At 50.0% G+C, this 27,855-nt stretch overlaps 1 protein-coding gene across 1 annotated transcript; it reads right to left on the reverse strand.

Moving 5' to 3' along the window:
* Nucleotides 1-663: 663 nt before the first annotated feature.
* Nucleotides 664-27,359, reverse strand: LOC115077839 (myosin-7). The gene is made up of 40 exons (XM_029580133.1): nucleotides 27,295-27,359; nucleotides 26,781-26,827; nucleotides 26,063-26,271; nucleotides 24,558-24,701; nucleotides 24,291-24,447; nucleotides 22,980-23,007; nucleotides 22,721-22,829; nucleotides 22,319-22,411; nucleotides 22,116-22,179; nucleotides 21,915-22,013; nucleotides 21,506-21,609; nucleotides 19,571-19,709; nucleotides 17,644-17,762; nucleotides 17,281-17,430; nucleotides 16,906-17,076; nucleotides 16,322-16,631; nucleotides 15,689-15,759; nucleotides 15,457-15,544; nucleotides 14,038-14,155; nucleotides 13,834-13,957; nucleotides 13,459-13,595; nucleotides 12,716-12,971; nucleotides 11,582-11,824; nucleotides 11,311-11,487; nucleotides 10,965-11,110; nucleotides 10,627-10,717; nucleotides 9,475-9,864; nucleotides 9,050-9,176; nucleotides 7,828-7,946; nucleotides 7,388-7,584; nucleotides 6,279-6,462; nucleotides 5,736-5,901; nucleotides 5,458-5,582; nucleotides 4,519-4,827; nucleotides 4,102-4,305; nucleotides 3,488-3,613; nucleotides 2,893-3,168; nucleotides 2,627-2,722; nucleotides 2,379-2,516; nucleotides 664-785 (listed from the first exon to the last, which is right to left on the reverse strand). The coding sequence occupies exons 3-40, from the start codon at nucleotides 26,261-26,263 to the stop codon at nucleotides 765-767; spliced, it is 5,817 nt and encodes a 1,938-aa protein (XP_029435993.1). The 5' UTR covers nucleotides 26,264-26,271; nucleotides 26,781-26,827; nucleotides 27,295-27,359; the 3' UTR covers nucleotides 664-764.
* Between the last annotated feature and the right edge of the window lie 496 nt (nucleotides 27,360-27,855).

Below are 27,855 nucleotides of genomic sequence, written 5' to 3' on the forward strand. Positions count from 1 at the left end.
AGGTGCAATCAGCCTGTGTATGTATATATCATATAGGTCCAATCAGCCTGTGTGTATATATCATATAGGTGCAATCAGCCTGTGTGTATATATCATATAGGTGCAATCAGCCTGTGTATGTATATATCATATAGGTCCAATCAGCCTGTGTGTATATCATATAGGTGCAATCAGCCTGTGTATGTATATATCATATAGGTCCAATCAGCCTGTATATGTATATGTCATATAGGTGCAATCAGCCTGTGTGTACCGTATGTGCACCCACTGCCAGTCCTGTTCACAGTCCCAGATTTCTCCTGGAGTGAACGGAGGGAAATCCCACCCACTACCACCTTCTTTTCCAGGTGGAGGCACCGGCTACCAAGAACGCGAGGGCTGGTGGAGTCCCACACCCAGGACTGCCCTGCGAGGTAAGCGGTAAAGGGCGTGACCTATGTGTCAGCTTTGCTTATCTGTGCTGTCCCTTGCAGGCATGCACACGTAAGTACGACCGACCCTGTGTGTGTGTGTGTGCCTTGCTTACGTACATGTGCGCATCCCCACGAGGACCTTTAGCTCACGGCTCACAATACTCTAATGGGCTGCAGACTGATGGACCATGATTGTGTCACTTTCGACAATCTTACCTCGAGAGGCAGACAAAGAGAACAGAGACAGATAGCAGCAGAAGCTAAATACAGTTTTATTCTACAGAAAGGATGAGAGGAGCTCAGGTGAGGAGAGAGCGCACTCAGAGTGCCACATGTCTGCACAGCGACAGCTTATTCTTCAGTCATTCCCTTCTGCAAACACAACCAACACAAGGCGGCAATTGTGAGTGTGCATGTGTGTGTATGTGTACTCCCAATCCTATCCCTGCACTCCCAGATCCAGCCCAGCCCCTGCAGTCCCAGGTCCCCTCCCTGCACTCCCAGATCCAGACCCTTTCCCGCAGTCTCAGGTCCAGCCCTTCCCCTGAAGTCCTAGGGCCCCTCCCTGCACTCCCAGATCCAGCCCCTCCAGTGCTCTCCCAGATCCAGCCCCTTTCCTGCAGTCCCAGGTCCCCTCCCTGCACTCCCAGATCCAGACCCTTTCCCGCAGTCTCAGGTCCAGCCCTTCCCCTGAAGTCCCAGGTCCCCTCCCTGCACTCCCAGATCCAGCCCAGCCCCTGCAGTCCCAGGTCCCCTCCCTGCACTCCCAGATCCAGCCCCTCCAGTGCTCTCCCAGATCCAGCCCCTTTCCTGCAGTCCCAGGTCCCCTCCCTCCACTCTCAGATCCAGCCCCTCCAGTGCTCTCCCAGATCCAGCCCCTTTCCTGCAGTCCCAGGTCCCCTCCCTCCACTCTCAGATCCAGCCCCTCCAGTGCTCTCCCAGATCCAGACCCTTTCCTGCAGTCCCAGGTCCCCTCCCTGCACTCCCAGATCCAGACCCTTTCCCGCAGTCTCAGGTCCAGCCCTTCCCCTGAAGTCCTAGGGCCCCTCCCTGCACTCCCAGATCCAGCCCAGCCCCTGCAGTCCCAGGTCCCCTCCCTCCACTCTCAGATCCAGCCCCTCCAGTGCGCTCCCAGATCCAGCCCCTTTCCTGCAGTCACAAGTCCAGTCCTTCCCCTGAAGTACCAGGTCCCTTCCCTGTACTCCCAGATCCAGCCCAGCCCCTGCAGTCCCAGGTCCCCTCCCTGCACTCCCAGATCCAGCCCCTTTCCTGCAGTCACAGGTCCAGCCCTTCCCCTAAGAAATCAATCTAAGGAATTAAGAGATTCTACTCTGCCATCACTGAATCCTACTAAAAGAACTATATACGCACTGATTGCAGAAATTATATTTGGCCACAGAAGTTCTTACATACTATATGGACTGCAAGGCTTACAATTTATACCTGATTTTTGCGTTTTTCTTTGTTCTGTGGGAATGACTTTATGCAGAATCTCGGTTCTTTCATTCTCTGTCAGCACTTAGGTGTTCAAGTGAATGAAGAGATGCTAGTTATCACAGATAGAGGGCATATAGCATCTCCCAGGAACACTTGTCTTTGACTCCTCTTTTAAGAAGCCAAATAAATTAAATTTAAAAACCTCTTGCTGAGTTGAAGTGTTCTTGTTGCCCTGGCCCTGCGTACAGAAATTATGTACACCCTGAAGTCCCAGGGCCCCTCCCTGCACTCCCAGATCCAGCCCCTTTCCTGCAGTCCCAGGTCCCCTCCCTGCACTCCCAGATCCAGCCCCTCCAGTGCACTCCCAGATCCAGCCCCTTTCCTGCAGTCACAGGTCCAGCCCTTCCCCTGAAGTCCCAGGGCCCCTCCCTGCACTCCCAGATCCAGCCCAGCCCCTGCAGTCCCAGGTCCCCTCCCTGCACTCCCAGATCCAGCCTAGCCCCTCCAGTTTCTTTATCACGTGGGTACCTTGGTCAAACTGAGGTCGCGGCTCTTGGCGCGCAGCTTGTTGACCTGGGACTCTGCGATGTCGGCTCGCTCCTCCGCCTCATCCAGCTCGTGCTGAACCTTCCGGTACTTTCCTAGGTTGCTGTTGGCCTGTTCCTCCTGAGGAAAGGAAGAAGGGAGAAGGATGGAGAGAGCAGGTATCATTCCTCTGCGATCATCAGAGAGAGAGGAGAGAAAGAGAGAGAGTGCAGGATGAGAGACATGCTCACCGCCTCCTCCGCCTGTCTCTTGTAGCCCTTCACTTTCAGCTGCAGCTTGTCCACCAGGTCCTGCAGCCGGGCCAGGTTCTTCCGGTCCTCCTCCGTCTGTGGGGAGAGAGGAAAGGGAGGGGGGCAAGTAATAAACGGGTGAGTATACAGCCAACATCTTCCTCCCCCCCACTGCAATGAAGTCCGGAAAGGCTCCTACACGGCCCCACAGGAACGCTAACCGCGAAATGATCTGTCCTAGGAGAAGTCACGGCGGGACCCCCTACCTGGTAGGTGAGCTCCTTGATGCGCCGCTCGTACTTGCGCAGGCCCTTCACGGACTCGGCGTTGCGCTTCTGCTCCCCCTCCAGCTCGTTCTCCAGCTCCCGCACGCGGGCCTCCAGCTTCTGCAGCTGCTTCTTGCCGCCCTTCAGGGCGATCTGCTCGGCCTCGTCCAGCCGCAGCTGCAGGTCCTTGATGGTCTGCTCCATGTTCTTCTTCATCCGCTCCAGGTGCGCGCTGGTGTCTTGCTCCTTCTTCAGCTCTTCCGCCATCATGGCCGCCTGACCGGTCAGGGGAAAGGGAAGGAAGGGGACAGTGATATGAGAGGATAGCCTTGTAATTATTTGACCTTTACAAACATGTGAATTAAAGAAGGTCTCTAAGATTGCTGACAACTTTGACGAGAAGCTCGTTTGAGCAGGTGCTGAGAGCCCTCCATGCAGATTCCCCCTGAAGGTCCCAGAAACCCCATGGCTGACAGCTCCCCTGGCTCGGGTGCATCGCTTGAATCTGCATGGATGCCCGTTCAGGACGGTGCAGAGTATGAGGGAGGAACTGCATCAGCACAGGGCACACTGCTGGCCTCCCTCGGGCACTTACGTCGGTGATGGCTTTCTTGGCCTTCTCCTCCGCATTGCGGCACTCCTGCACCGACTCCTCCACCTCTGTCTGCAGCTGTGCAATGTCGGTCTCCATCTTCTTCTTCTGGTTGATCAGGCTGGTATTCTGGGTGGACAGACAAGGAAATGAGCAGTGAGCCAACGAGATCCAGAACGCAAAGAGAGCCTACTCACAGCTTTCCCCCTCAACAGCAGGCCTAACACTGTAAAGATGGGGGTGTCATAACAGACCATTTCTGGATGGGATAAACCTGCAAAGTAAATCAATATGGCATGGCCTTGAGGAAATGGGATATGCCATCCATATACCATGCAGGATGGATCTGGCTCTGGGGAGAATTATGATTGAATGGCACAGAGGCCATTCGATCAAGGATGAACAATTAATGGATACGGAATGAGTGATGAAGGGATAAAGGGAAGAGTCTTGGATACTTCATGAACCATTAAAGGATGGATCCTGAATGATCCATTACTGAAGGGAACTGGATCTGGGTTGATCCATTAGTGGACTGGATTAGATCTGGGATGCACCAGATCAGGAAGGAACGATTAATGGCAGAGGTGGTGTGTGTGGGAGGGAACTTTCTTCACCTGGGTGTGGAGTAGCTGCACCCTCTCGCTGGTCTCGATCAGTTCCTGCTCCGCCAGTTTGCGGGCTCGCTCTGTCTGCTCCACCAGGGCCCTCAGCTCCTCCAGCTCAGCCTGCAGCAGGTTGTTCCGTCTCTCCACGAGAGCAATGTTTTCCTTCAGGTCCTCATTGGCCCGGAGAACGTCATCCAACTGAATTTGTGTATCCTAGAAATAGAAGGGAGAGTCAGTGTCCTCGTTAAGGAAGACAGCATCTCAAGCAGCAAAGCAATCCCTTCCAACGTGTTGAGAGAAGATGTGAGATGGATCATGCCTGCATTCTGAAGGATAATAATACTGTTTTTGTAAACTTAAGTGTGTTCTTAATGCCACCCTTTAGATGCATAGGCCATCCACCATTTGAGAAAAAGGTCACAATACCTTCAGGTAACTCTGCAGGGTCTTCACTTGTTTCTGAGCCTCAGCTGCCATCCTGTTGGCCTGGCTGAGTTGGATCTCCATCTCATTCAGGTCCCCTTCCATCTTCTTCTTAAGCCTCAGTGCCTCGTTCCTGCTCCTGGTTTCTGCCTCCAGCGAGGTCTGCAGGGAGTCCACCACCCGCTGGTGGTTCCTCTTGGCCTGCTCCATCTCCTCGTCCTTCTCGGCCAGCTTCCGCTCAAAGTCCACCTTCAGCTGGTGCAACTCCAGCTGTGCCCGGAGGATCTTTCCTTCTTCATGCTCCAGAGAAGCCTGGAAAGAGAAAGAAAAATATAACCATCTGGGCCTCTGCTGCTTGTGGGAACATTAAAAAGTTAGATAGTTGGTTAGGTTGAAAGAAAACCAGAGATCTATTAAATCCAGCTATCCTCTGAATCTTCTGCTAAGCAAGATATACCTGCATCTGGTTCTAGATGCATGGATTGTATGATATTGATTAAATATTATGCTTTGAAAGGTATAGGGTATTTGGACTGTCATAAGATTATGTAGTAAAAGTAACATTCCTGCTTTTGTGATCCTGGAGTACCTGGGCATTCATTTTGATTTCACATTGCTAAAGCCAAGGGGGATCCTTCAGCTGGACTCTGAAACACAGATGTCCCTTTGGAATCCCTAGATGGAATGAAGCTAGGTCAACTTCCCTACACTGATGTAGTTCCAGGCACAATGTCATGGAAAAGACAGTGGAGAGGGGAGAGAGGGAGGGAAGAGAGAAATAAGCCAACATGCTAGATGTCAGGAGATAAGGACAATTTGGTTAATCCACTCTGCCCAGTTTCCTCTGCCTTCTTGCTTTATCTAAGGAAATCTCTCAGTTGCCAGACATATGATGTTGACAACCTACACTGCTTTAGCTATGGCCATTGGCCACCACCTCACCTCAGCCTCTTCTAAAGCGGATTGAAGCTCCATCTTTTCCTGGTCCAGCTGCTTCCGGATCTTCTCCAGCTCATGGATGCTCTTCCCGCTTGCTCCCAACTGCTCTGTGAGGTCTGAGATCTCCTCTGAGAGGGAAAGAGAGAGAAAAGAAAGATTTATAGAGGAGCACCAGAACATGCTTACATCTTGAGAATGTGTACAGGGCTACTCTTCTTCAGCCTTGGATCTTCTACAACCATGACTGAGTCAGCAGCTCCCTCCCAAGCTCACATCCTCACCCTGCAGGTTCTTGTTCTCTCGCTTGAAGGTCTCCAGATGTTCCAGAGACTCCTCATAAGCATTCTTCAGCTTGAAGAGCTCTGTGCTAAGAGACCGGGCTTCTTTTTGAGAGGCTTCCAGTTCTGTCTGGGACTCCTCAAACTTCTGCTTCCACTCGGACAGGATCTGGGGGTCAGAGGGCAAAGGTCATAAATTGGCCACCTTTAGTGTCAGATGCTGCATTCCACCAAATTGACAAAGATTATGTATCTGAGTGTGAAATGAATCTCTCTACCTCATTCCTAGGCTTTTTTTGGAACTCTCATTTATATTGGCTTTGTGTACTTGCACAATGACTTTTTGCTTGACTGATACATTGTCTCTTTATGATTTTCTTCCTCTCACTTTTCTGTGCTTCTTTAATTCTCTTTCCTAAAAATGTATCACTTCTCTTGCCTGCTATTCCACTTGCATTCTAAATCATTTTCTCTTCTCCTGTTGTGTTCCATCCTCCTCTTCCCATATGTACTTCAGTCCCTCCTAGCATCTAACTCTCTGCTCACCTTGTCGAAGTTCCTCTGCTTTTTGTCCAGTGCTGCGGCAGCCGCGTTGGACCTCTCCAGATCCACCATCAGGTCTTCGATCTCATTCTGCAGTCGGTGCTTGGTCTTCTCTAGGGAGGAGCACTTAGCATTCACAGCCTCTACGGCCTCCTCTGCATCTTGCAGCCTCTGGGCCAGCTTCTTCCTGCCAGGAAACCATAGGAAGAACAATTTAGTGCTGGAGGTCTACAGAGGAATCTAACAGTTCCAAGGAACCCTGAGAGAATACTTACTTGAGGGATCTGCCAGGGTTGTGTGTGTGTGCAGGGGGGTGGGGGAGGATTAGCAATACCAAGGAACCATGAATGAATCATTAATGAGTGGCCAAGAAACCACTGGGGAACCGGTATTGAGGGGACTACAGAGAGTATTCTGTCAACGTGGAGGAACCATGAAGGTAGACACTGGGGGTAATATAACTATGAGAAAAAAGACGGAAGATGGGCATGATCCCTCCACTTTCCCTCTCTTGTTACCTGATTCATGGTCATCACCCCTGATAGGCTGGAAGCGGTGGCTCTGCCAACAGAGAAACCTTTTGTTCGTCTTATATTCCCATCCAAAACATAAAAGCAAACAAAAAGTTTCTCTGTTAGAAGATGAAATGGTGATTGCAGCAGCGTGACGGACGAAGAAGGGGCAGTGGAAAAAGGAGACCCCCCACAGCCCTGCCTTTGTACGCTAAGGCTCTTCCCTCTGCTTCCTAGACCCCCACCATCAAAAACCATGTTCTAGGGAGGAACACTTGGGGCAATATAGTGCAGTGCCTAGAACATCCCGTACAATCAGACGATGGTAGTGGGTCTATTGTACTTCTGCCACCTTATACAGGAGAAACATTCTCAAGAGAATCTATCTATCTATATATATAGCAACTATTTTCTTGTCTCCTCCCTTTTCAAAGAAAGGTATTGACTTGGCAATTAGAACTCTATTTTCTCCTCTCCCATGTGGTCGTGGAAGAACCCTTTCTGGCCTATCAAGACTCTTACTCATTGCCCATGCAGAAGACAGATTTGCAGTTGGGTACCAGAACCACTTTGCTTCCTCCTGGGTGGAAGGACACTTACTTGGCCTCCTCCAGCTCCTCAGTTCTCTGGATGGCGTCTGTCTCATACTTGGTCCGCCACTGTGCCACCTCAGAGTTGGCTTTGGACAGGATGCGCTGGAGTTCCGCTTTGGCCTCCTGCTCCTCCTCGTATTGCTCCCGCAGTAGGTCGCAGTCGTGCCGGGCGGACTGAAGAGCGTGTGCCAGGGCGTTCTTGGCCTGGGAGTGTTAAAGGGGCGAGAAATCAATATAACAAATCAACTTTCCTCCCCTTCTTCTGTTGCTTCTCCCAACTCCCAAAGGAAACAGGGCCCAGTTCAAAAGGTTTCCTACTCAAAGACACCTTCCGGGTTTCAGTATGACAGAAATGTCCAGTCAAATTGATGTAGAAGGACAGTTGGAAACAGAAGGTAGCTACTGGCGCAGACGTGACAGAGACTTCTCTCTGCTGTTTACACTCACCTTGCCTTCCTCTTCCAGTTGCCTCTTGAGGTCCTCCAGTTGCTGAGTGTAGGAGAGTTTACCACGGGTCAACTGGGAGACCAGAGCCTCTTTCTCTTCCAAACGCCTGGAGAACTCGCCTGTTGGCAGGAGGAGCGGGTATGTTACAAATGAAGACATTATGAGGTCACACGTGATCCTTCCAAATGGCAAGGCTTTGGATACTGAGCCAAATCAAAAAGGCATTCTTGGGGGTGTTTTGGGGAGGAGTTAAGTTATGCGGCTAATTTGGCCAATTTTTAACTATAACCAGCCAAGTTATTGGGCCTTGTGCAGGTCGCAGGTTGTTTGGCCTGCGTGGTGGGATAACGAGCCTCCTAACTGGATATTTCCAAAGACATCCGGTTAAGTAGAACGGTCAAAAAAAAAATGTAAACAGCACCGTGACCCGATTCTCTCCCTCACCCCAAATTTCAGGGGTGTCGTGTACTCCGGCCCCCGTAAATCCCTCATAAGTCGCCTGACGTGTCCCGGGGTCTGCAGGTCAGGCCCCACCCCCAACCCCTCTCCCGGACCTGAAAACAGAAATAAAACCGTGCAAGTCCTGGGCCTCACGGGCACTGGAAGCGTAACTTACGAGCGGGTGAGTTCATACCTCCCTCCCAGCAGAGCTGAACGGATATCGGGGGGGGGGGGGGGATGGGGGAGCAGTTTGGAGGGGACATGATTTTATTTCTATTTACAGAACTGGGAAAGGGGTTGGTGGAGACCCGGCTTGTGGCTCCGAGACATAATAGGCAACTTCTGAGGGGTTTGGGGGATGAGGGTGCCCAGCCTGACAGGGCCTTATTTGAAATTTGAGGTGGGGGAGGGAGGGAGAGAAAGAGAGAACTGGGCCGTAAGCCCATGTATATCCCCCCCTTTTTTTTTTTACATTGCTATTTAATTGGATATCTTTGAAGCTACGCAGTTAAGCAGCGAATCATCCGGCCACACAAGGCTGGAGAACAAAAAAAAAAATCTAATCAGTTATAGTCACATCTAGTCAGTTAGGAACTTTAGTTATCTAATTAACATGCAGCCAGATAGTCTGAGGTGAATACGTTCAGCAGGACGTTTATCCCGCTAACCTTAGCCGGATGACTTGTCCCACGGCTGAACATGGATCTCTAAATTCCTATGCTCCCCCACCAATGACCTATAGTAAACTGGCCTACAGGGCGTTCCGGAAGTGAAGGCGTACCGTTCTCCGTCTGCAGCTTGGCCCTTTGAGTGGTGAGCTCATTCACAGCCCGTTGGGTTTCCTCTGACTTTGTCCTGTGTTCATTCATCTGGTCCTCCAGAGTCCGGCACATCTTTTCCAGGTTAGCCTGAGAGCCAAAGGATGTGAGGGGTTAGCGACGAAGAGAGATCAAAGAAAGGCAGGTAGAAGGAAGAGAGATCAAAGAAAGGCAGGTAGAAGGACGAGGAGGAGAAGAGATCAAGGTGAGAGAGAAAAGAAAGCAGAGGAACAGGCAAGCAGGACAAGAAGCAGTGACAAGAGGGTGAGAAAAGAGAGAGGCAGGAGAAGAAGAGAAGAATGCCAGATAAGAACAGGGAAGAAGAAGAGAGATGAGGCAAGCAGGTGATGAGGATGAAAGGAAAGGAGAATCCTTGATTGAAAGCTACCTTGGTCTTCACCAGCTGCTCCATGTTGGAGGCCACATCATCCAGCTCAAGTTTCAACTCGCTCTTCTCCTTCTCCAGCTTCTGTTTCACCCTCTGCAGGTTGTCAATCTGCTCGCTCAGCTCGGCCACCGAGTCGGCGTGCTTCTTTCGTAGCGTGGCAGCCGTAGACTCGTGGTGCAGCGTGGACTCTTCCAGGTCCCTCCTCAGCTTCTGGAACTCTGCCTCCCGCTTCTTGTTCATCTCTATCTGTACGGAGGTGGCACCCCCTGCCTCCTCCAGCCGCTCGCTGATCTCCTCCAGCTCCCGGGAGAGGTCCGAGCGCAGCTTCTCCACCTTGGCACGGGCAGTTCTCTCTGCTTCTAGTTCCTCCTCCAGCTCTTCAATACGTGCCTGGAGCACAGAAGAAAATGTGTCAGAATTATATTCTAGAACACAGTTGGAATGGAGTTCTTGAAGAGAACAGAATATTCCCAAAAAGAATTCAAGAACAGTGTATGAATTGTTCTGCGGTACTGCTCTATAATTAGGGATCTTCATTTTCAGTTTTTATTTTTCCTGTGAATTTCAATGTTATAACAATAAAAAAAAAACCGGGGGAAAAATGACATTTCCATTGATTTTTCTCCCATGTGTTATAACAAAATTATTTTTCCACTGATTGTTTTTTGTTATAATATTGAAATTCCCAAGAATAATAAAATAAAAACTGAAAACTCAGGTCTAGAATGGAGGAGGGAGACATTGGAATGGCCTTCTAGATAAGATGAGGTAATGGATCAGAAAGATGTTCTAGATCATGTTATAGACAGTAACTCAGTTCTAGAACTTTAGATATAAGGCTTTAGAGTGCCATCTTATAACAGCGATCACCAGTCAAATGTTCTAAAACAGAGGACTGTTTTCCTGGAAAAAGTGACACTCATTTGAGTTGATGGTCTTGAACACAGAGGGAAATACCAGAATGATATTCTAGAACAAAAGTTGACATTTGTTGGATAAAAGGGGGATTGTGCATGAAATAAGGACACAATTCAATTTAACAATGTCCGAAAACACAAGGCAATACATGTCTTCAGTCAGAAGAACGAAGCAAAGCAGACAGTTTGTTCTAGACCAGGTGAACCTTGTGGGAGTTCGAGACCGGTGAGTTACCTGAAGCTCCTTTAGCTTCTTCTGCAGCTGGGCAGCTAGATTCTGCTCATCCTCAATCCTGCTGGTCAGCTGGCTCATCTCGAAGTCTTTCCTGACAAGTGATTAAAAGCAAAAAAAAGGAAACAAGACAGCATCAATGTTACAGAAGTGAAAGAGAGACAGTATTTCAATTTGATTATTGATTTAACCTGGTAATCCACCGTTACAATTTATAAACCCAAGGAGGGTCAGCAGGTATCATGCCGGCCAAGAGCTGAAAGGGTAAATACCAGCCCTCTGAGGTCAAGATTCATTCTCTGAAAGGTTTTTCTTTTGAGCAGAACTCAAGGTCTCCTTACTTCTTAAGTTTCTCCTCCAGCTGGATTTTATCGTTTTCTAAGTCCATGACATTCTCTTGGGTCAGTTTCAAGTCCCCTTCCAGCTTCCTCTTGGCTCGTTCCAGGTCCATTCGGACTTTCTTCTCTTGTTCCAGGGAACCTTCCAACTATGAGACAGAATCAAAAATGGCATCTCCGAAGCTTTCCTACAGGAACTGCACTACAGCTCCAAGAAATAAAGTCTAAGGCAGGAACGGTAAAAGCAAGGTATACAGAAGATCCAACACTGCTAGCTAGAATCAAGCTTATTTCTCCTTCACAAAGTTCCCCATCTCAGCAACATTTCAAAATCCACTGGTTTACTTACATCATCCACTTGCTGTTCCAGTTTGGCCTTGGCTTTGGTCAATGAGTTGACCTTGTCTTCCTCAGCCTGAAGGTCATCCAATGTCTGCTGGTGGGCCTCCTGCAGAGCTTTTTTCTCTTTGGTCAGTTTGGCAATGATCTCATCCAGACCAGCCATCTCCTCAGTGAGGTTCTTGACCTGTTAGGAGGTGGGAGAGAGTTGACACAGTCAGGAGATCCATAATAATTATTTCAGGGTCTTTGTCAAGGAGAAATGAATTTGTGCTCCTTACCTTGTTCTCAGTGGCATGCTTCTCCTTTTCTACCTTGGCCAGAGTTAGCTCAAGGTCATCGATGTCCTTCTTGAGTTCGGCGCACTCATCTTCCAGCTTCCTCTTCTTGGCGGTCAGCTCAGCATTCATCTCTTCCTCATCCTCCAACCGCTCTGTCTGCTCCTTCAGCTTGGCCTCCAGCTGGATCTTGTTCTTGATCAGCTGGTCACAGCGCTCCTCCGCATCTGCTAGGTTATCTTGTTCCTGGAGGCACATAGGAATCATGGGCCTTAATCAAAGAATTTAACAGGCAAAGGCCCCATTTCTTTCATAGAGAGAAAACATAACACCTCCCAACCAATTCCTCATTCCAAATTTTGTTACTCAATAAAAGAAGGCAAGAAATACAATGGTCATTAGAAGAACGAACAAGAGTCCAATCATATGAAAAGCATTACCAGAGGAGGAATGGGCAGGATGAAGATAGGTGGATAACTATATAAGAAGGATTCAGTCGTATCTCCAGCATTGTTCAGTAAAGGAAGGCATTACTTATATACCTAGAGGTCCATATTCAAAGGGGTTTGTCTAAGTAAGTTTTTATTTACCAGACAAAAACCTGTAATTGAATATTCCTCCTCCCGTCCACTGGATAAATTTTACCCAGGTAAAGAGAGGGAGGGTGGGGATTAGTTTTAGCTGGGCAGCACTGATATTGAGTCCAACCCGACTACATTTATGCAGGTTAGTCTGGTCGGAGAAAATGTTGGCCTAAAGATGCCCAGGTACCTTTATCCGATAACGTTAGGAGAGTATATTCAGGTAAGTCCCACTGAATTTCTCTCCTAGAGTCATCCTGGGAAACTCTGGCTCCCTGTCTGCTCAATGTGGACCTCCTAATGGTCAACAGTAAAGAAAGAAACTAGATTTGTGCAAGATAATTAAAAAAAATAAGGAATTAGATAAACCCAATGAGCTTGGGTTTGCAAAGACAAGAAATTATACCCATCTAATGGTCAATGAATCAGGAAAGAGTCAGGAATACCCATGCACAACCATTGATCAATGTGTTATGTTTGCTGTTCATACAACATCCAGTATTCCTGATGATGTCATCCTCATTACACCTTGTAAATACGAGAGGTGATCACTCACAGCCTGGACTTGAAGCTGCAGGTCATTCTTCTCCTGGATGAGGGACACCATCTTCTCCTCCAGTTCCTTCCGACGGGCCTCAGACTTCTCCAGGGCTTCCTTCAGCTTCTGGAACTCCTCCTTCATGTTCTGCATCTCTTTCTCAGTCTCCGCGCTCTTCAGCAGGGGCTTGATCTTGAAGTAGAGCTTCATCCAGGGCCAGTTCTTCACCCCCATGAAGGCACGGATGTTCCACTGGATGACCAGCAGGGCATCCCTGTGTAGGAAGATCAGACAGGAGGCGGCATGGGGCATTAGGAGAGGAGGAGGACGACAGGTGCTATTGCACTTTTCTACACCTACCATGCACTAAACTATAAAAATGATTCTAGGGAGGTGATTAAAGGGTTCTTCCCCTCTAGAATAATTTTCATTGGTTAAATACTAATTCTAGAGGTCTCTTAACCCATCTGGTACTAGATGATATCAAGTCTTCAACCAATATATTCCCTTCTAATGAGTCTCCATCAAGTACCTTCCAGAAGATGGTGGGATTGATAGATAGTTGGATAAGTGATTGGAAAGACATTTGTATGAAGAAATGGATGCTTGGATGAAAGAGTGAATAGCGGGATGGGTAGTCAGATAACAAAGATACAGGTTGGGTGGGAGACAAAAAGAATTAGAGGGTTCCTTTAAGAGGCAATTCTTTCCCCCCTTCTTCCCTCCAACGCCCTTGCCCAGCCTTGCATGATGGATGTTACCTGCGCTCCACAATCTTCTTGAATTCAATTCTGGAGAGGACACCGCGGGACTGCGCCTGGATTCGCGTGATGATGCGGGATAGACGCTCGTCTCTCATCTCCTCCAGTTGCCCCAGGAGACCTGCCTTGAAGAACACCTGCCAGGCAGAGAGCAGACAAGGAGATAATGACTGGTCAATAAAACAGGAGAGCCGACATGACAGAAAAAAACACACAAGGCTCTAAACGCTAGTCAATAGCAGAGGATGAAGAAGAGCAGACATCATACAGAGCAAATATGTAAAAGTCTATACGTAGATGGATTCCCTTCTCACTGTAAGAAGGTTCCCATATGTTATATTTAACATGAGGGTTGTTCGTTTCTTGTAGACTCACCTTGGTGTGCCCAAACTTGTACTGGTTGTGGTCAATATCCAAAGACCCCAGCAGCTTCTCTGCCCCCTTCCTGCTGTCGATAAACTGTCCCTCGGGGATAGCGGCAGGGTTCAGAATTCGGTACCTGGGTTGAGAACAGAATACCAGTAAGAGATAGCCAAGGCTCCGTCCCATCCAGCAGGGTCCTGTGGAGCGGCGACTGACCTCTGACGGAAATCCCCGTAGAGGATGCGGTTGGGGAATCCCTTCCTGCAGATCCGGATTCCCTCCAGGACCCCGTTACAGCGCAGCTGGTGCATCACCAGGGGGTTATCCATCACGCCTACCAGAGACAGGGTGAGAGGCGGGGAGTAAGGAAGCGGCAAAGAAAGCGAGTGAGAGAACGAGAAAGAGGCAGCGTGCGAGAGAGAATCCAGTCATTAGCATCCTGCTTGTATCCATTCCACTTTTTATTTCCTTTCCTGCCAACATATTTGTGATTGGTTTTTTAAGTTTTTCCTATTTAGCTGCTTCAACTGTTATAAACTGTAAAGATGCAAACTGGAGAAATCTGGAGAGCAGATCTTCATCAGAGCCCCATGCAGGAGTCATACTGATACACTTAAAGCATGAATACAGCACAGACAGCTGAAGAGCAGATCTTCATCAGAGCCCCATGCAGGCATCACACTGATACACTTAAAGCATGAATACAGCACAGACAGCTGAAGAGCAGATCTTCATCAGAGCCCCATGCAGGAGTCATACTGATACACTTAAAGCATGAATACAGCACAGACAGCTGAAGAGCAAATCTTCATCAGAGCCCCATGCAGGAGTCATACTGATACACTTAAAGCATGAATACAGCACAGACAGCTGAAGAGCAGATCTTCATCAGAGCCCCATGCAGGCATCACACTGATACACTTAAAGCATGAATACAGCACAGACAGCTAAAGAGCAGATCTTCATCAGAGCCCCATGTAGGCATCACACTGATACACTTAAAGCATGAATACAGCACAGACAGCTGAAGAGCAGATCTTCATCAGAGCCCCATGCAGGAGTCATATTGATACACTTAAAGCATGAATACAGCACAGACAGCTGAAGAGCAGATCTTCATCAGAGCCCCATGCAGGAGTCACACTGATACACGTAAAGCATGAATACAGCACAGACAGCTGAAGAGCAGATCTTTATCAGAGCCTCATGCAGGCGTCACATTGATACACGTAAAGCATGAATACAGCACAGACAGCTGAAGAGCAGATCTTCATCAGAGCCTTATGCAGGCGTCACACTGATACATGTAAAGCATGAATACAGCACAGACAGCTGAAGAGCAGATCTTCATCAGAGCCCCATGCAGGCGTCACACTGATACACATAAAGCATGAATACAGCACAGACAGCTGAAGAGCAGATCTTCATCAGAGCCCCATGCAGGCGTCACACTGATACACGTAAAGCATGAATACAGCACAGACAGCTGGAGAGGAGGACTTGGGCAAGGGGGGTTTTCATGTGCTGGCCTCCTGTGATATTTGCGGGTCAGATCCTGCAGTGTGTTCGGGAGCCAGGGTGGGAGACGCGGCAGGCAGAGAGAGCGACGCAAGGGGCCTGCAGCTGTGCTCTCACCTGGAGCCTTGGTCTCATTGGGGATGATGCAGCGCACGAAGTGAGGGTGGGTGGAGCGCAGGTTCGTCATCAGCTTGTTCAGGTTCTCCTGCAGCGAGGGAAGGAGCGAGACAGAGAGAGAGAGAGAGAGAAAGTGAAATTATGAAATAAGAGGAGGAGCAGCTATGGCAAAACGTGCAAAGAGAAATAGCAAGTCGTGGACTCTGGAAGAGGAGCGGAGGCCGGGCCTTACCCTGTGCAGGGCTGAGACGGTCTGGAAGGATGACCCCTTCTTCTTGGCGCCCTTTCCTTTGGTGACTTGCTCTTCAACAGTCCAAGGGACCAAGGAAACAAGATGGAAAAGGAAAAGGAAACAAAAGACAAACTGGAGGCCACCTAAAAACACTAAGTTTGCAAATATTCAGGCGTCCGGCACGGATTCTGAGCCCAGAGTTCTATACACGTAACGTTGGGCTGAAAAACGCACAACAGCCTGGCTCCGAAAATCTCAGGCTCGGACAGCTGTGGTGAAGCGGAGACTCACACAGACCTGCACCCCCACACAGAGACACACACCTCCTCCTCCCCCCCCCTCCACACACACACACACACGCACAGAGGGTGATACACTGACACTGAGTTGACACCTAATCCATCTACCCATATGCTAGACTCTGATTGGTCCATCTTGGGAATGGTGTTCTCATGACATCGCTGCGATTACATGTGAGGTCACTGCTACCACTCTCATCCAAGATGGCCGCTCCTAGCCGCTCACAGAACGCCAGAGATAAAGTAAGTGGAATGACTAACCGACAGCACCACTCCCCACCATGCCCCCTGTCAGACTGCGCCCGCCAGCCAAGCAAACGTTTTCCAGCCATACCAGAGTCAGCACTGGCATAGTTGGCGAAAAGTAGTGACAGGAGCTTGAGGGCGCTCTTCTGGTAGAGCCCCACCACGGTCTCGTTGAGGGGGTCCTTGTTCTTCTGCAGCCAGCCCATGATGTTGTAGTCCACGGTGCCCGCGTAGTGCATCAGGGCAAAGTGCGCCTCAGGCTTGCCCTTGATGTTGCGCGGCTTCTGGAAGTTGTTGGACTTGCCCAGGTGGTTGTCGTAGAGTTTGGCCTTGAAGGTCATGTCCGTGGCCTTGGGGAACATGCACTCCTCTTCCAGGATGGACATGATACCCATGGGCTGAGAAAGAAGGGGATAAAAAAGGCATCACTCATGGAATCACAACACAAGGATAGTTAAGAGAACTAAAAGACACATGACCTAGGGGCCATAGGGAAGATGAGCAGTTTGTAGCCAGTGGTTATGAGGACTGAACAATCGAGTTAAATCTGAGATAATCTGGGCTTCAGTAATAAGCAGTGATGGATAGGAAGAGACTGCCCTGATCTGTGACAGCCTCGTCTCTGTGAGAGCTACAGTGGAAAGAGGCTGGTCTGGTCTGTCTCCTTCCTACCTTCTCTATGAGGTCGATGCAGGCCTGCAGGTCCATGCCAAAGTCAATGAATTCCCACTCAATGCCCTCCTTTTTGTACTCCTCCTGCTCCAGCACGAACATGTGGTGGTTGAAAAACTGCTGCAGCTTCTCATTGGTGAAGTTGATGCAGAGCTGCTCGAAGCTGTTAAACTGTGAGAGAACAGGAGAGAAGAGAGGTCAGCTCGGGGCCTTTCTCCACCTATGCATACAACTGCCCGACAGTCAACTCTCCTCTAGCATCCCCTACAGCTCCCCTCCACCATCCCCTCCAGCTCTCCCCCACTGCAAATGCACCTCTAACAGTCCCTACATTTCCCCCCTCCCGCCCAGAGATGGGGGCAGAATGCATCTTACGTCGAAGATTTCGAAGCCTGCAATGTCCAGCACACCGATGAAGTACTGGCGGGGCTGCTTGGTTTCCAGCGTAGCGTTGATTCGCACCACCATCCACAGGAACATTTTCTCGTACACTGATTTGGCGAGAGCACCGCAGGAGTAGTACACCTGGGGGGGGGGGGGAGAAGGTTGAGTCATAAATGAAATGAAAAAAATAAACTAAAAGGACAGAAAGAGAAATAGGGAGAGGAGGAGACAGGGAGAAAGACAGACAGACAGACCACGGCTACTGACGTGCAACAGAAAAAAAAGAGTTACAACTCTGGTGGGAGAGAGGAACACACGGTACACCCCCCAGGCCCCCCCCCATGCATTTCTTACCTGCTGGACATTCTGCCCCTTGGTGACCCACTCGTTGCCCACCTTGACCCTGGGGTGGCACAAGCCCTTCAGGAGGTCGGCTGAGTTCAGGCCCATCAGGTAGGCCACTTTATCGGCATCTGAAAGCAGGAGGCACTGGGTGCTGAGTCCCCGGGGGCAGGCAGACTGGAGCTTTACCGAGACCGCCTCTACCCTCCCAGCCCATACACGCAGACCCACAAACACGGCAGCCCACTCTTCCTATAGATCAGCTCCCCGCACCCACAAACACGGCAGCCCACTCTTCCTATAGATCAGCTCCTCGCACCCACACACACGGCAGCCCACTCTTCCTATAGATCAGCTCCTCGCACCCACACACACGGCAGCCCACTCTTCCTATAGATCAGCTCCTCGCACCCACAAACACGGCAGCCCACTCTTCCTATAGATCAGCTCCTCGCACCCACACACACGGCAGCCCACTCTTCCTATAGATCAGCTCCTCGCATCCACAAACACGGCAGCCCACTCTTCCTATAGATCAGCTCCTCGCACCCACAAACACGGCAGCCCACTCTTCCTATAGATCAGCTCCCCGCACCCACAAACACGGCAGCCCACTCTTCCTATAGATCAGCTCCTCGCACCCACAAACACGGCAGCCCACTCTTCCTATAGATCAGCTCCCCGCACCCACAAACACGGCAGCCCACTCTTCCTATAGATCAGCTCCCCGCACCCACAAACACGGCAGCCCACCCTTCCTATAGATCAGCTCCTCGCACCCACAAACACGGCAGCCCACCCTTCCTATAGATCAGCTCCTCGCACCCACAAACACGGCAGCCCACTCTTCCTATAGATCAGCTCCTCGCACCCACAAACACGGCAGCCCACTCTTCCTATAGATCAGCTCCTCGCACCCACAAACACGGCAGCCCACTCTTCCTATAGATCAGCTCCTCGCACCCACAAACACGGCAGCCCACTCTTCCTATAGATCAGCTCCTCGCACCCACAAACACGGCAGCCCACTCTTCCTATAGATCAGCTCCTCGCACCCACACACACGGCAGCCCACTCTTCCTATAGATCAGCTCCTCGCACCCACAAACACGGCAGCCCACCCTTCCTATAGATCAGCTCCTCGCACCCACAAACACGGCAGCCCACTCTTCCTATAGATCAGCTCCTCGCACCCACACACACGGCAGCCCACTCTTCCTATAGATCAGCTCCTCGCACCCCCCAACACGGCAGCCCACTCTTCCTATAGATCAGCTCCTCGCACCCACAAACACGGCAGCCCACTCTTCCTATAGATCAGCTCCTCGCACCCACAAAACACGGCAGCCCACTCTTCCTATAGATCAGCTCCTCGCACCCACACACACGGCAGCCCACTCTTCCTATAGATCAGCTCCTCGCACCCACAAACACGGCAGCCCACTCTTCCTATAGATCAGCTCCTCGCACCCACAAACACGGCAGCCCACTCTTCCTATAGATCAGCTCCTCGCACCCACACACACGGCAGCCCACTCTTCCTATAGATCAGCTCCTCGCACCCACAAACACGGCAGCCCACTCTTCCTATAGATCAGCTCCTCGCACCCACAAACACGGCAGCCCACTCTTCCTATAGATCAGCTCCTCGCACCCACAAACACGGCAGCCCACTCTTCCTATAGATCAGCTCCTCGCACCCACAAACACGGCAGCCCACTCTTCCTATAGATCAGCTCCTCGCACCCACACACATGGCAGCCCACTCTTCCTATAGATCAGCTCCTCGCACCCACAAACACGGCAGCCCACTCTTCCTATAGATCAGCTCCTCGCACCCACACACATGGCAGCCCACTCTTCCTATAGATCAGCTCCTCGCAGAGAGGAACAGGCATTACCGCCCATAACAGAGGCAGAGCTGCAAGCGGGGACGCACCTTCCGTGCCGTCAGGCTCCGCCTGCTCCTCCCTCTGCTTCTGCTTAAACTTCATGTTCCCAAAATGCATGATGGCTCCTGTCAGCTTGTACATGGAGTTTTTCTCATCTTGCGTAAAGCCCAAGACATCGAAGGCACTCTGTACACGAGAAAGAAAAGGAACTGACGCACATAAATTCATCTTTCCAGTTCTCTCTCTTTATCCCCTCCTATGTTACTTTGCACAAACTTTCAGGCCACTAAGATATCTTGAATCTGAACCGAGAGGGTCGGAAAGAGAGAGTAAGGTGGACAGGAAGTTGGAGGTGGAGATGAGAGAGACAGAGGAGGGGAAAGGAGAGAGACAGCTAGGAAGCTGGTAATAGAGAAGGCCGCACTATGCATAGAGAGCAGACTGACCTTCTACCTCATTAAAAAGAAAATATGTATTTATTTATTTATTTAGCACTTTTCTATACCGATTTTCCAGTAGCAGAAGTACTAATCAAGTCGGTTTACATTCTAAACAGTAACCATGACAAGATGATGTCTTAACAGGTAGATTGAACTTGGATACAAATAAATGGGGTTAACAACATAAAGTAAAAGTTATGGAGCCTAATGTAGGCTGGAGTTAAGAACAGATGTTAGGCATAAGGCTGGGTTTTTAACATTAGACTGCATAGAGATAAATGACAAGAGCGTTCTCTGGGGGTTACCAATGAAAGGGCTCATAGGTTGGAATTCAAATAAAAAGCTGAAGTTAGGAGAAAGCTTGGTTGAATAACCAGGTCTTGAGTTTTTTCTTAAATCCAATAGGGCATTGCACTAGTCTGAGGTCTGATGGGAGAGAGTTCCAAAGTTTGGGACCGGCAGTGGAGAGAGCTCTTTTACTTAATGCTGTCTTCATCGGAGGGACCTGTAGATTGTCTCTATATGCTTGTCTCACTGGTCTGGCGGAGGTGCGGGGTTGAAGAGGGATCTTGAGCTCGAGTGGGGCGATGTTATGTATTGCCTTGTGGATTGATGAGAGGGCTTTGAAAAGTATTCTGAATTTGATAGGAAGCCAGTGTAGGTTTTTCAAGATGGGTGATATGTGGTCTCTTTTGTTTGTCTTAGTTAGAATCCTTGCTGTAGCGTTTTGCAACATCTGTAGAGGTTTTGTGGAGTTAGCAGGGAGGCTAATATATATAGACCAGACCGGGTCGGATGGGGATGGAGGTGCTACAGAGGCAGCGCAGCCCCTGGCAATGGAAGGGGGGAGGGGAGGAGGGAATTGTGGTGTTTGCTTAAGGCTGGAAAGAGGCCTCGGTGCATCCCCCCCCCCCTCCAGCCCCAGGCTATCACTGCAATAACCATACTAGGTGTGATTGGGGTTGGAGGGAGAGAGACAGAAAACATAACCTAGGAGAAAAACGCAGATTAATTGTGAATGAAGGCTTAAGGCACCAGATCCCAGCCCGGATTTTGATTGAGCTGGACATAGAAAGGACTGTCAGGCCATAAAAATCCAAAGAAAAGCGAGGCAAAAAAAAAAAAAAAAAGGGAGAATGTGAGAAACTCTTGAGAAGCTCCACAAGGAACTGTGCCCAACTGATAGGTAAAACAGGTTAAAGGAGCTGGAAAAACAAGTGGGCTACATCTGCAGTAAATGCATCACAGCAAAGAATACCAGAAGCAGGACCGAGATTCACCAGCATGGAACCCTCTGCCAGACGCTTCCATCCCTTTATACTTTGCAAGGATAGGGAGCAGCGCTAATCACGCTTAGTACACTTAGAAAGGACCAGAGAATGTTTGCTGGGAAAGTTCTCCAGTCCCAGATTCTCTGCCCTGAGGGGGTCTTCCCTGTCTTCCGGGGGGGGGGGGGGGGGGACAACGACACTAATGAGCACACATCAACTCCCTCCTCCCTGTGGCAACACCTCTTCCCCCCCCCTCCCCTCGTCCACTCACATCGGTAGCCATCAGCTCCTCTGCATCGTCAATGGAGGCCACTGTCGTCTCTCCTTGGGAGATGTAAGCGTAGTCGTAGGGATTGTTAGTGACCAGCATCATATCTAGGGAGAAAAGGGAGGAAAGATTGAGATGGGATGATAGGCAGAGCCAGGACAAGAGATTACCAATGGAATAAAAGACTGGATAAGAGAGAGAGAGAGAAAGAGAGAGAAATAGGGGATAGAGAATATAAGAGAAAACTGGAAAGTTCAAAGAAGAGTTTGCTCCTGTAGTACTGGTTTGTGGCTGGTGCACCGTCAGACCAAACGGTAAGTCCTTTCTGTCCTTCCTACAGGAAAAACTTCACTCCCTGACTTTTCTGGTGCCGGGAGTTTCTGTTGCTGGATATATAGGAGAGGACGCCTACCCAACAGCTCTGGCTTCTTGTTAGACAGGATCTGATAGTAGATGTGGTAATTCCTTTCCGATTTTAATTGGAAAATGCAGCGAGATTTCTCCAGCAGATCTGGAAGAAGAAGAAGAAGAAGAGTAAAACATGAGAAAGACACGGTCAGAAAATGTCCGCATTTGTTTGCAAATGAATAAATATCGAGGAGAGTGCACTCACAGGTCTCAATATCGGCAGAAGCCAACTTTCCGGTGGCTCCAAAGTGAATTCTGATAAATTTACCCTGGAGAAAGTTGGGGAGAGGGAGAGAGAAAGGAGGAGAGGAAATTGTTGTTTAACATAACCACCACTGCAGATTAAGAGTGGGATCCCCACTTCCTTCTTGCATCCCGAACATAAAGAGGCCTTAAAGGGGAACTCACGAATCGGGAGGAGTTGTCATTCCGGACGGTCTTGGCATTGCCGAAAGCCTCCAGAGCAGGGTTGGCCTGGATGATTTGATCCTCCAATGTTCCCTGAGGATGTTAAGCAAAACAAAGAAACCAATATTTTTTCGGTTGATATCGGGTGGGGGGGGGGGGGGGGGGGGGGGGGGGGGGGAGGGAGAGAGACACAGAAAGAGAGAAGGGGAAAAAGAAACATACATACAGAGAAAGATAAGGAAAGAGGAAGGAAGAGAAAGTAAGAAGAACCCCTAAAACGTGAATGGAGCAGAGAGCAGACAGAGAAGAGAGAGAGAAACACGAGCGAGGAGGAGAGAAACACCGAGAAAGAGGAGGAGAGAGGACGAAAGGAAGAGGGGGGTTCACAGAGCAATCTCTCACCTTGCCCGTGACGCTGGCTTCCTTCTTGCGGTCGCCGATGGCGGCGATCACCGCGAAGTACTGGATGACACGTTTCGTGTTCACCGTCTTCCCGGCTCCGGATTCTCCGCTGCGAGGGGGAGGGGGGAGGGCAAGGTGAGAAGGGAAGAAGGGAGAAAGGAAGAAAAGACCTCCCGGTTAAAAGCCGACAACGCGTGGGAGCAGAGAATTAGAAAACGTAGGAAAAGTAAACAAAAAAAAAAAAGAAGGGAGTCCTTACGTGATCAGGATGGATTGGTTCTCTCTGTCTGTGGAAGAGAAAAAAGATGGACGGAGGGACGTCCCCATTAGCAGCTTCCTGGGTAAGACAGAACAGCAGGCGGACGGACCTGCGCCTCAAGGGACCGCGGGCAGAGGGGATGCAACTTTCAAAAGCCAAGTACCCGGCTGGCTGAAAGCACCGCGCGCACTTTTAGGAGCTTGGGGGAAAGGGGGCAATTCCTCCAGGCCTCCGTAGGTTGGGGGAGGGGGGGGGTGGCATAAAACATTTGATTTCCACCCCGTCCGTACGCTCGGCCCGCTGTGCAGATTAGGAGGCGGAAAGCTCACCGGTGAGTTTATCGCGCCTGCTTCGGCTCTGCCAAAACTCAAAAGGGAATTTGTCTGGGTGAAACGCGTCCTGCGCACGCTGCAAACAATGCGGGTTATTCACAATTGTTGCCATCGTTGGTGAGGAATCTGGTGGTGAGGGATGCTTGTTTACCTCTCAGTGTGTGCCGGTAGGGCGTGTGGGAGGGAGGGAGCCATGGCCCCTTACCTGCCGGCATGCACTAGCAGGAGAGGAGTGAAAGACAGGGTGAGGGGGTCTGCGTGTGTGGGAAGCTGTGGGAGAGAGATGGCCCCTTACCTGCCGGCATGCACTAGCAGGAGAGGAGTGAGAGACAGGGTGAGGGGGTCTGCGTGTGTGGGAAGCTGTGGGAGAGAGATGGCCCCTTACCTGCTGGCATGCACTAGCAGGAGAGGAGTGAGAGACAGGGTGAGGGGGTCTGCGTGTGTGGGAAGCTGTGGGAGAGAGATGGCCCCTTACCTGCTGGCATGCACTAGCAGGAGAGGAGTGATAGACAGGGTGAGGGGGTCTGCGTGTGTGGGAAGCTGTGGGACAGAGATGGCCCTTATCTGTCAGCATGTACTGGCAGGAAATGTGGAGAGGGAGGCGGGACAGTGAGTGAGAGACCAGGGCTGGTGGGAAGGGGGAGAGGTGTGTGGGAGGCAGCTGGGGGTGGAGGGGAGAGCATGAGATAACCCCTTACTTGTCGGCATGTACTGGCAGGAGATGGGTGAGAGGGAGGATGGAGGGTGAGTGAGAGACCAGGGCTGGTGGGAAGAGGGAGAGGTGTGTGGGAGGCAGCTGGGGGGTGAGAGGGAGAGCATGAGATAACCCCTTACCTGTCAGTAGGGATGTGCATTCGTTTCATACGTTTCCTATAGAAGCATGTAATATGAAACGTATGAAACGAATGAACATCTAATTGGCATGTAATGGGAAACGTATGAAACGAATTAAACAAATGAAACGAATGCACATCCCTACCTGTCAGCATGTACTGGTAGGCATTGTCAGAGATGGAGAAGATGTGGGGCGGGGCTTCACTTCTCTTTTTGCCTCGGTAGGCGGCGACCACCTCTGCATTGTACACAGGCAGCAGCTTGTAGGGGTTGACGGTCACGCAGAAGAGCCCTGAGTAGGTCTGTGGATGGGGATGGAGAGATACAGGCAGAGTTCAGCCTTGGGCAGGGTTGGGGGTGATGATGGACTGCTGGTCGGGGACGGGGTGGCAGGGGGCAGTACGACACTTACGTAGATCATCCAGGCTGCATAGCGGTCTTTGAGGTTATACAGCACCGCGGGCTCGTTCAGGAAGGTCAGCATAGCCATATCCTCGATCTTGTCAAACTTCGGGGGGTTCTGCTGCATGATCTGGCTCTCCTTCACCGTCACCGTCTGGAAAGGACACAGAAGATGAGTGTTGGGGCAGGAGCGCGAGAGCGCCGGGACGCGCGGGTATCTCTCCGGATACGAGCATCCCCTGCACCGGCGGGGGCCTCCCTAGCAGTCACCAGAGTGCAGGTGAACACGCGCACACAACCCGTGCGTTCTCGTTGCACTGATTCTAGGGGAGCATCCTGGAGATCAGCCCTGCAACGCGGCTCCCGGTCCAATAGTGTGTGAGAGAGGGAGGGAGGGAGTGTCGGTATATAAAAAATTATAAATAAATAAATAAATAAATAGTGTGTGAGAGAGGGAGGGAGGGAGCGAGGGAGCGTCGGTATATAAAAAATTATAAATAAATAAATAAATAAATAAATAGTGTGTGAGAGAGGGAGGGAGGGAGCGTTGGTATATAAAAAATTATAAATAAATAAATAAATAAATAAATAGTGTGTGAGAGAGGGAGGGAGGGAGGGAGCGTTGGTATATAAAAAATTATAAATAAATAAATAAATAAATAAATAGTGTGTGAGAGAGGGAGGGAGGGAGGGAGCGTTGGTATATAAAAAATTATAAATAAATAAATAAATAAATAGTGTGTGAGAGAGGGAGGGAGGGAGCGTCGGTATATAAAAAATTATAAATAAATAAATAAATAAATAGTGTGTGAGAGAGGGAGGGAGGGAGTGTCGGTATATAAAAAATTATAAATAAATAAATAAATAAATAGTGTGTGAGAGAGGGAGGGAGGGAGCGTTGGTATATAAAAAATTATAAATAAATAAATAAATAAATAAATAGTGTGTGAGAGAGGGAGGGAGGGAGGGAGCGTTGGTATATAAAAAATTATAAATAAATAAATAAATAAATAAATAGTGTGTGAGAGAGGGAGGGAGGGAGCGTTGGTATATAAAAAATTATAAATAAATAAATAAATAAATAAATAGTGTGTGAGAGAGGGAGGGAGGGAGGGAGCGTTGGTATATAAAAAATTATAAATAAATAAATAAATAAATAAATAGTGTGTGAGAGAGGGAGGGAGGGAGGGAGCGTTGGTATATAAAAAATTATAAATAAATAAATAAATAAATAGTGTGTGAGAGAGGGAGGGAGGGAGCGTTGGTATATAAAAAATTATAAATAAATAAATAAATAAATAAATAGTGTGTGAGAGAGGGAGGGAGGGAGCGTTGGTATATAAAAAATTATAAATAAATAAATAAATAAATAAATAGTGTGTGAGGGAGGGAGGGAGGGAGCGGGAAAGCCGCGGCGGCTGAGTCCCACTGTGGGTGCTTCAGGGAGATAAAACCCCAGGCTTGCTCCCCTCCTGACCAGAGGTGTTCCGGGGGGGGGGGGGGGCTCTCTCTTACCTTTTTATTTTCGGTGTCCGCCGTAACCTTGTCCCCCTCCCGGCTGATGATCTTGGCCCTGATGTACTCCATCTTGTCATCGGGCACGAAGATGTCCTTCTTCAGGTCGAAGGGCCGGGTCTGCGCCTCCAGACGCTCCTTGTCCGACTTGCGCAGGAAGGAGGCGGCGACGCCGAACTCTGACATCTCTGCGTCTCCCATGGCTGCGCCTGACCCGAGAGAGAGAAAGAGAGAGGACGTCAGGGCACCGCTCTGCCTCCTCCTGCACCCGCCGGGCACGCCCGGGTCACGCCTGGGGCACAGGACGCGCCCCCACCCACGCCCCCACCCACGCCTCGCGTTAACACCCCTTCCCCCCCCCCCCCTCGTCGCGCCTCGCTGCTCCCCCGCCGCCCCGCTCACCCGCTCGGGCCGTCCTACGCTTTAAGACCACGCAGGCTACGTGAAAATTCAGCCCCTCGCAGGGCTACCCCGGATGCACTGCGAAGTTGGCATCCTCACGTGATAATTCCAGTTGCCCTGCCCCGCCAGGAACTTTTCGATTTGGTGGGCAAGAAGTCGAAACAAATCAAACGCATTTATTTATTTATTTCTAAGCTTTCATAACCCGCCCTACCCCGAACACGTAAGTTCGAGGCAGATTGCGGCCAAAAGCAGAAAATATCAGCAAAGAGCCATGAAGGGACACATAGCATGCAAGCACCTGTGCCCTGCTCACCTTTGTTCGGAGGATGCTGGGAAAAAGGAAGAGTTCACTGCTATCTCCTGCAACCACAAACAGAAAAATCAGCGAGGGAGCCTTACAAGCCGTCCCAGTAACTTCAGATTTGATCCCTCTGCTGTCACAGAAAATCTCCCCTGTACAGCCACAGCTGACGCCACTGGTAATGTCACACACACACACACACATGCACACTCACACACTGACACACGCACACACATGCACAGTGACACAGACACACATAGATGCAAGCACACTCACCCACTCACACTGATCCACACACATACACACTCACACACGCACACTGACACACAGATACATACACGCATGCACACTCTCTCTCTCTCTCACACACACACACACACATGCACACTCACACAGACACACATAGATGCAAGCACACTCACCCACTCACACTGATCCACACACATACACACTCACACAGACACACAGATACATACACGCATGCACACTCTCTCTCTCACACACACACACACACATAGTGTTCTACCTGACACCAACACAGCCAGAGACAGAAAGGGGAGAATCTGCCAAGCAGCCAGCGGCCTGTGCATTTATACCTGTCTGTCTCCCCCATCCACCCCGCCTCGAGTTCACTTCCAGATTTGGAATCCGTTCACCGCCTCCCGCTCCCCTTGGAGAACAATAGCATCTGAGCGTCATTGTTCTGGCATGGTGCTGACAGACAACAGGTTCAGGGGCCGACGGCTTCCAAAATATCTGAAATATCTGCTTCTAGGAAGGCCAGGCATTTCACAGCTGGCGGGGAGTGTCAGGAAAGCAAGAGCGAGGAAGAGGAGGATAGATGTGGGCAGTAAAAGAGAGAGGAAGAGATGCCACGCAGTGCTGGACTAACAGGGGCATTCATCAGGGAAGGAGTGGGATTCACTTGCAGAGCTGTGGCTGAGGATTGAGGCTCAGTACTGGAATTGCAGGGGGTGCTGCAGATTTAGGGCTGAGAGACACCGGTGGAGCTGTGGATTGTGGAGAGGGAAGGGGGAACTGCTCTATGATATCACACACACCACACACTCCCACCCCTCCCCTTCCA

This window comes from Rhinatrema bivittatum, chromosome 16, assembly GCF_901001135.1.
Source record: "Rhinatrema bivittatum chromosome 16, aRhiBiv1.1, whole genome shotgun sequence".
NCBI lineage: Eukaryota > Metazoa > Chordata > Amphibia > Gymnophiona > Rhinatrematidae > Rhinatrema > Rhinatrema bivittatum.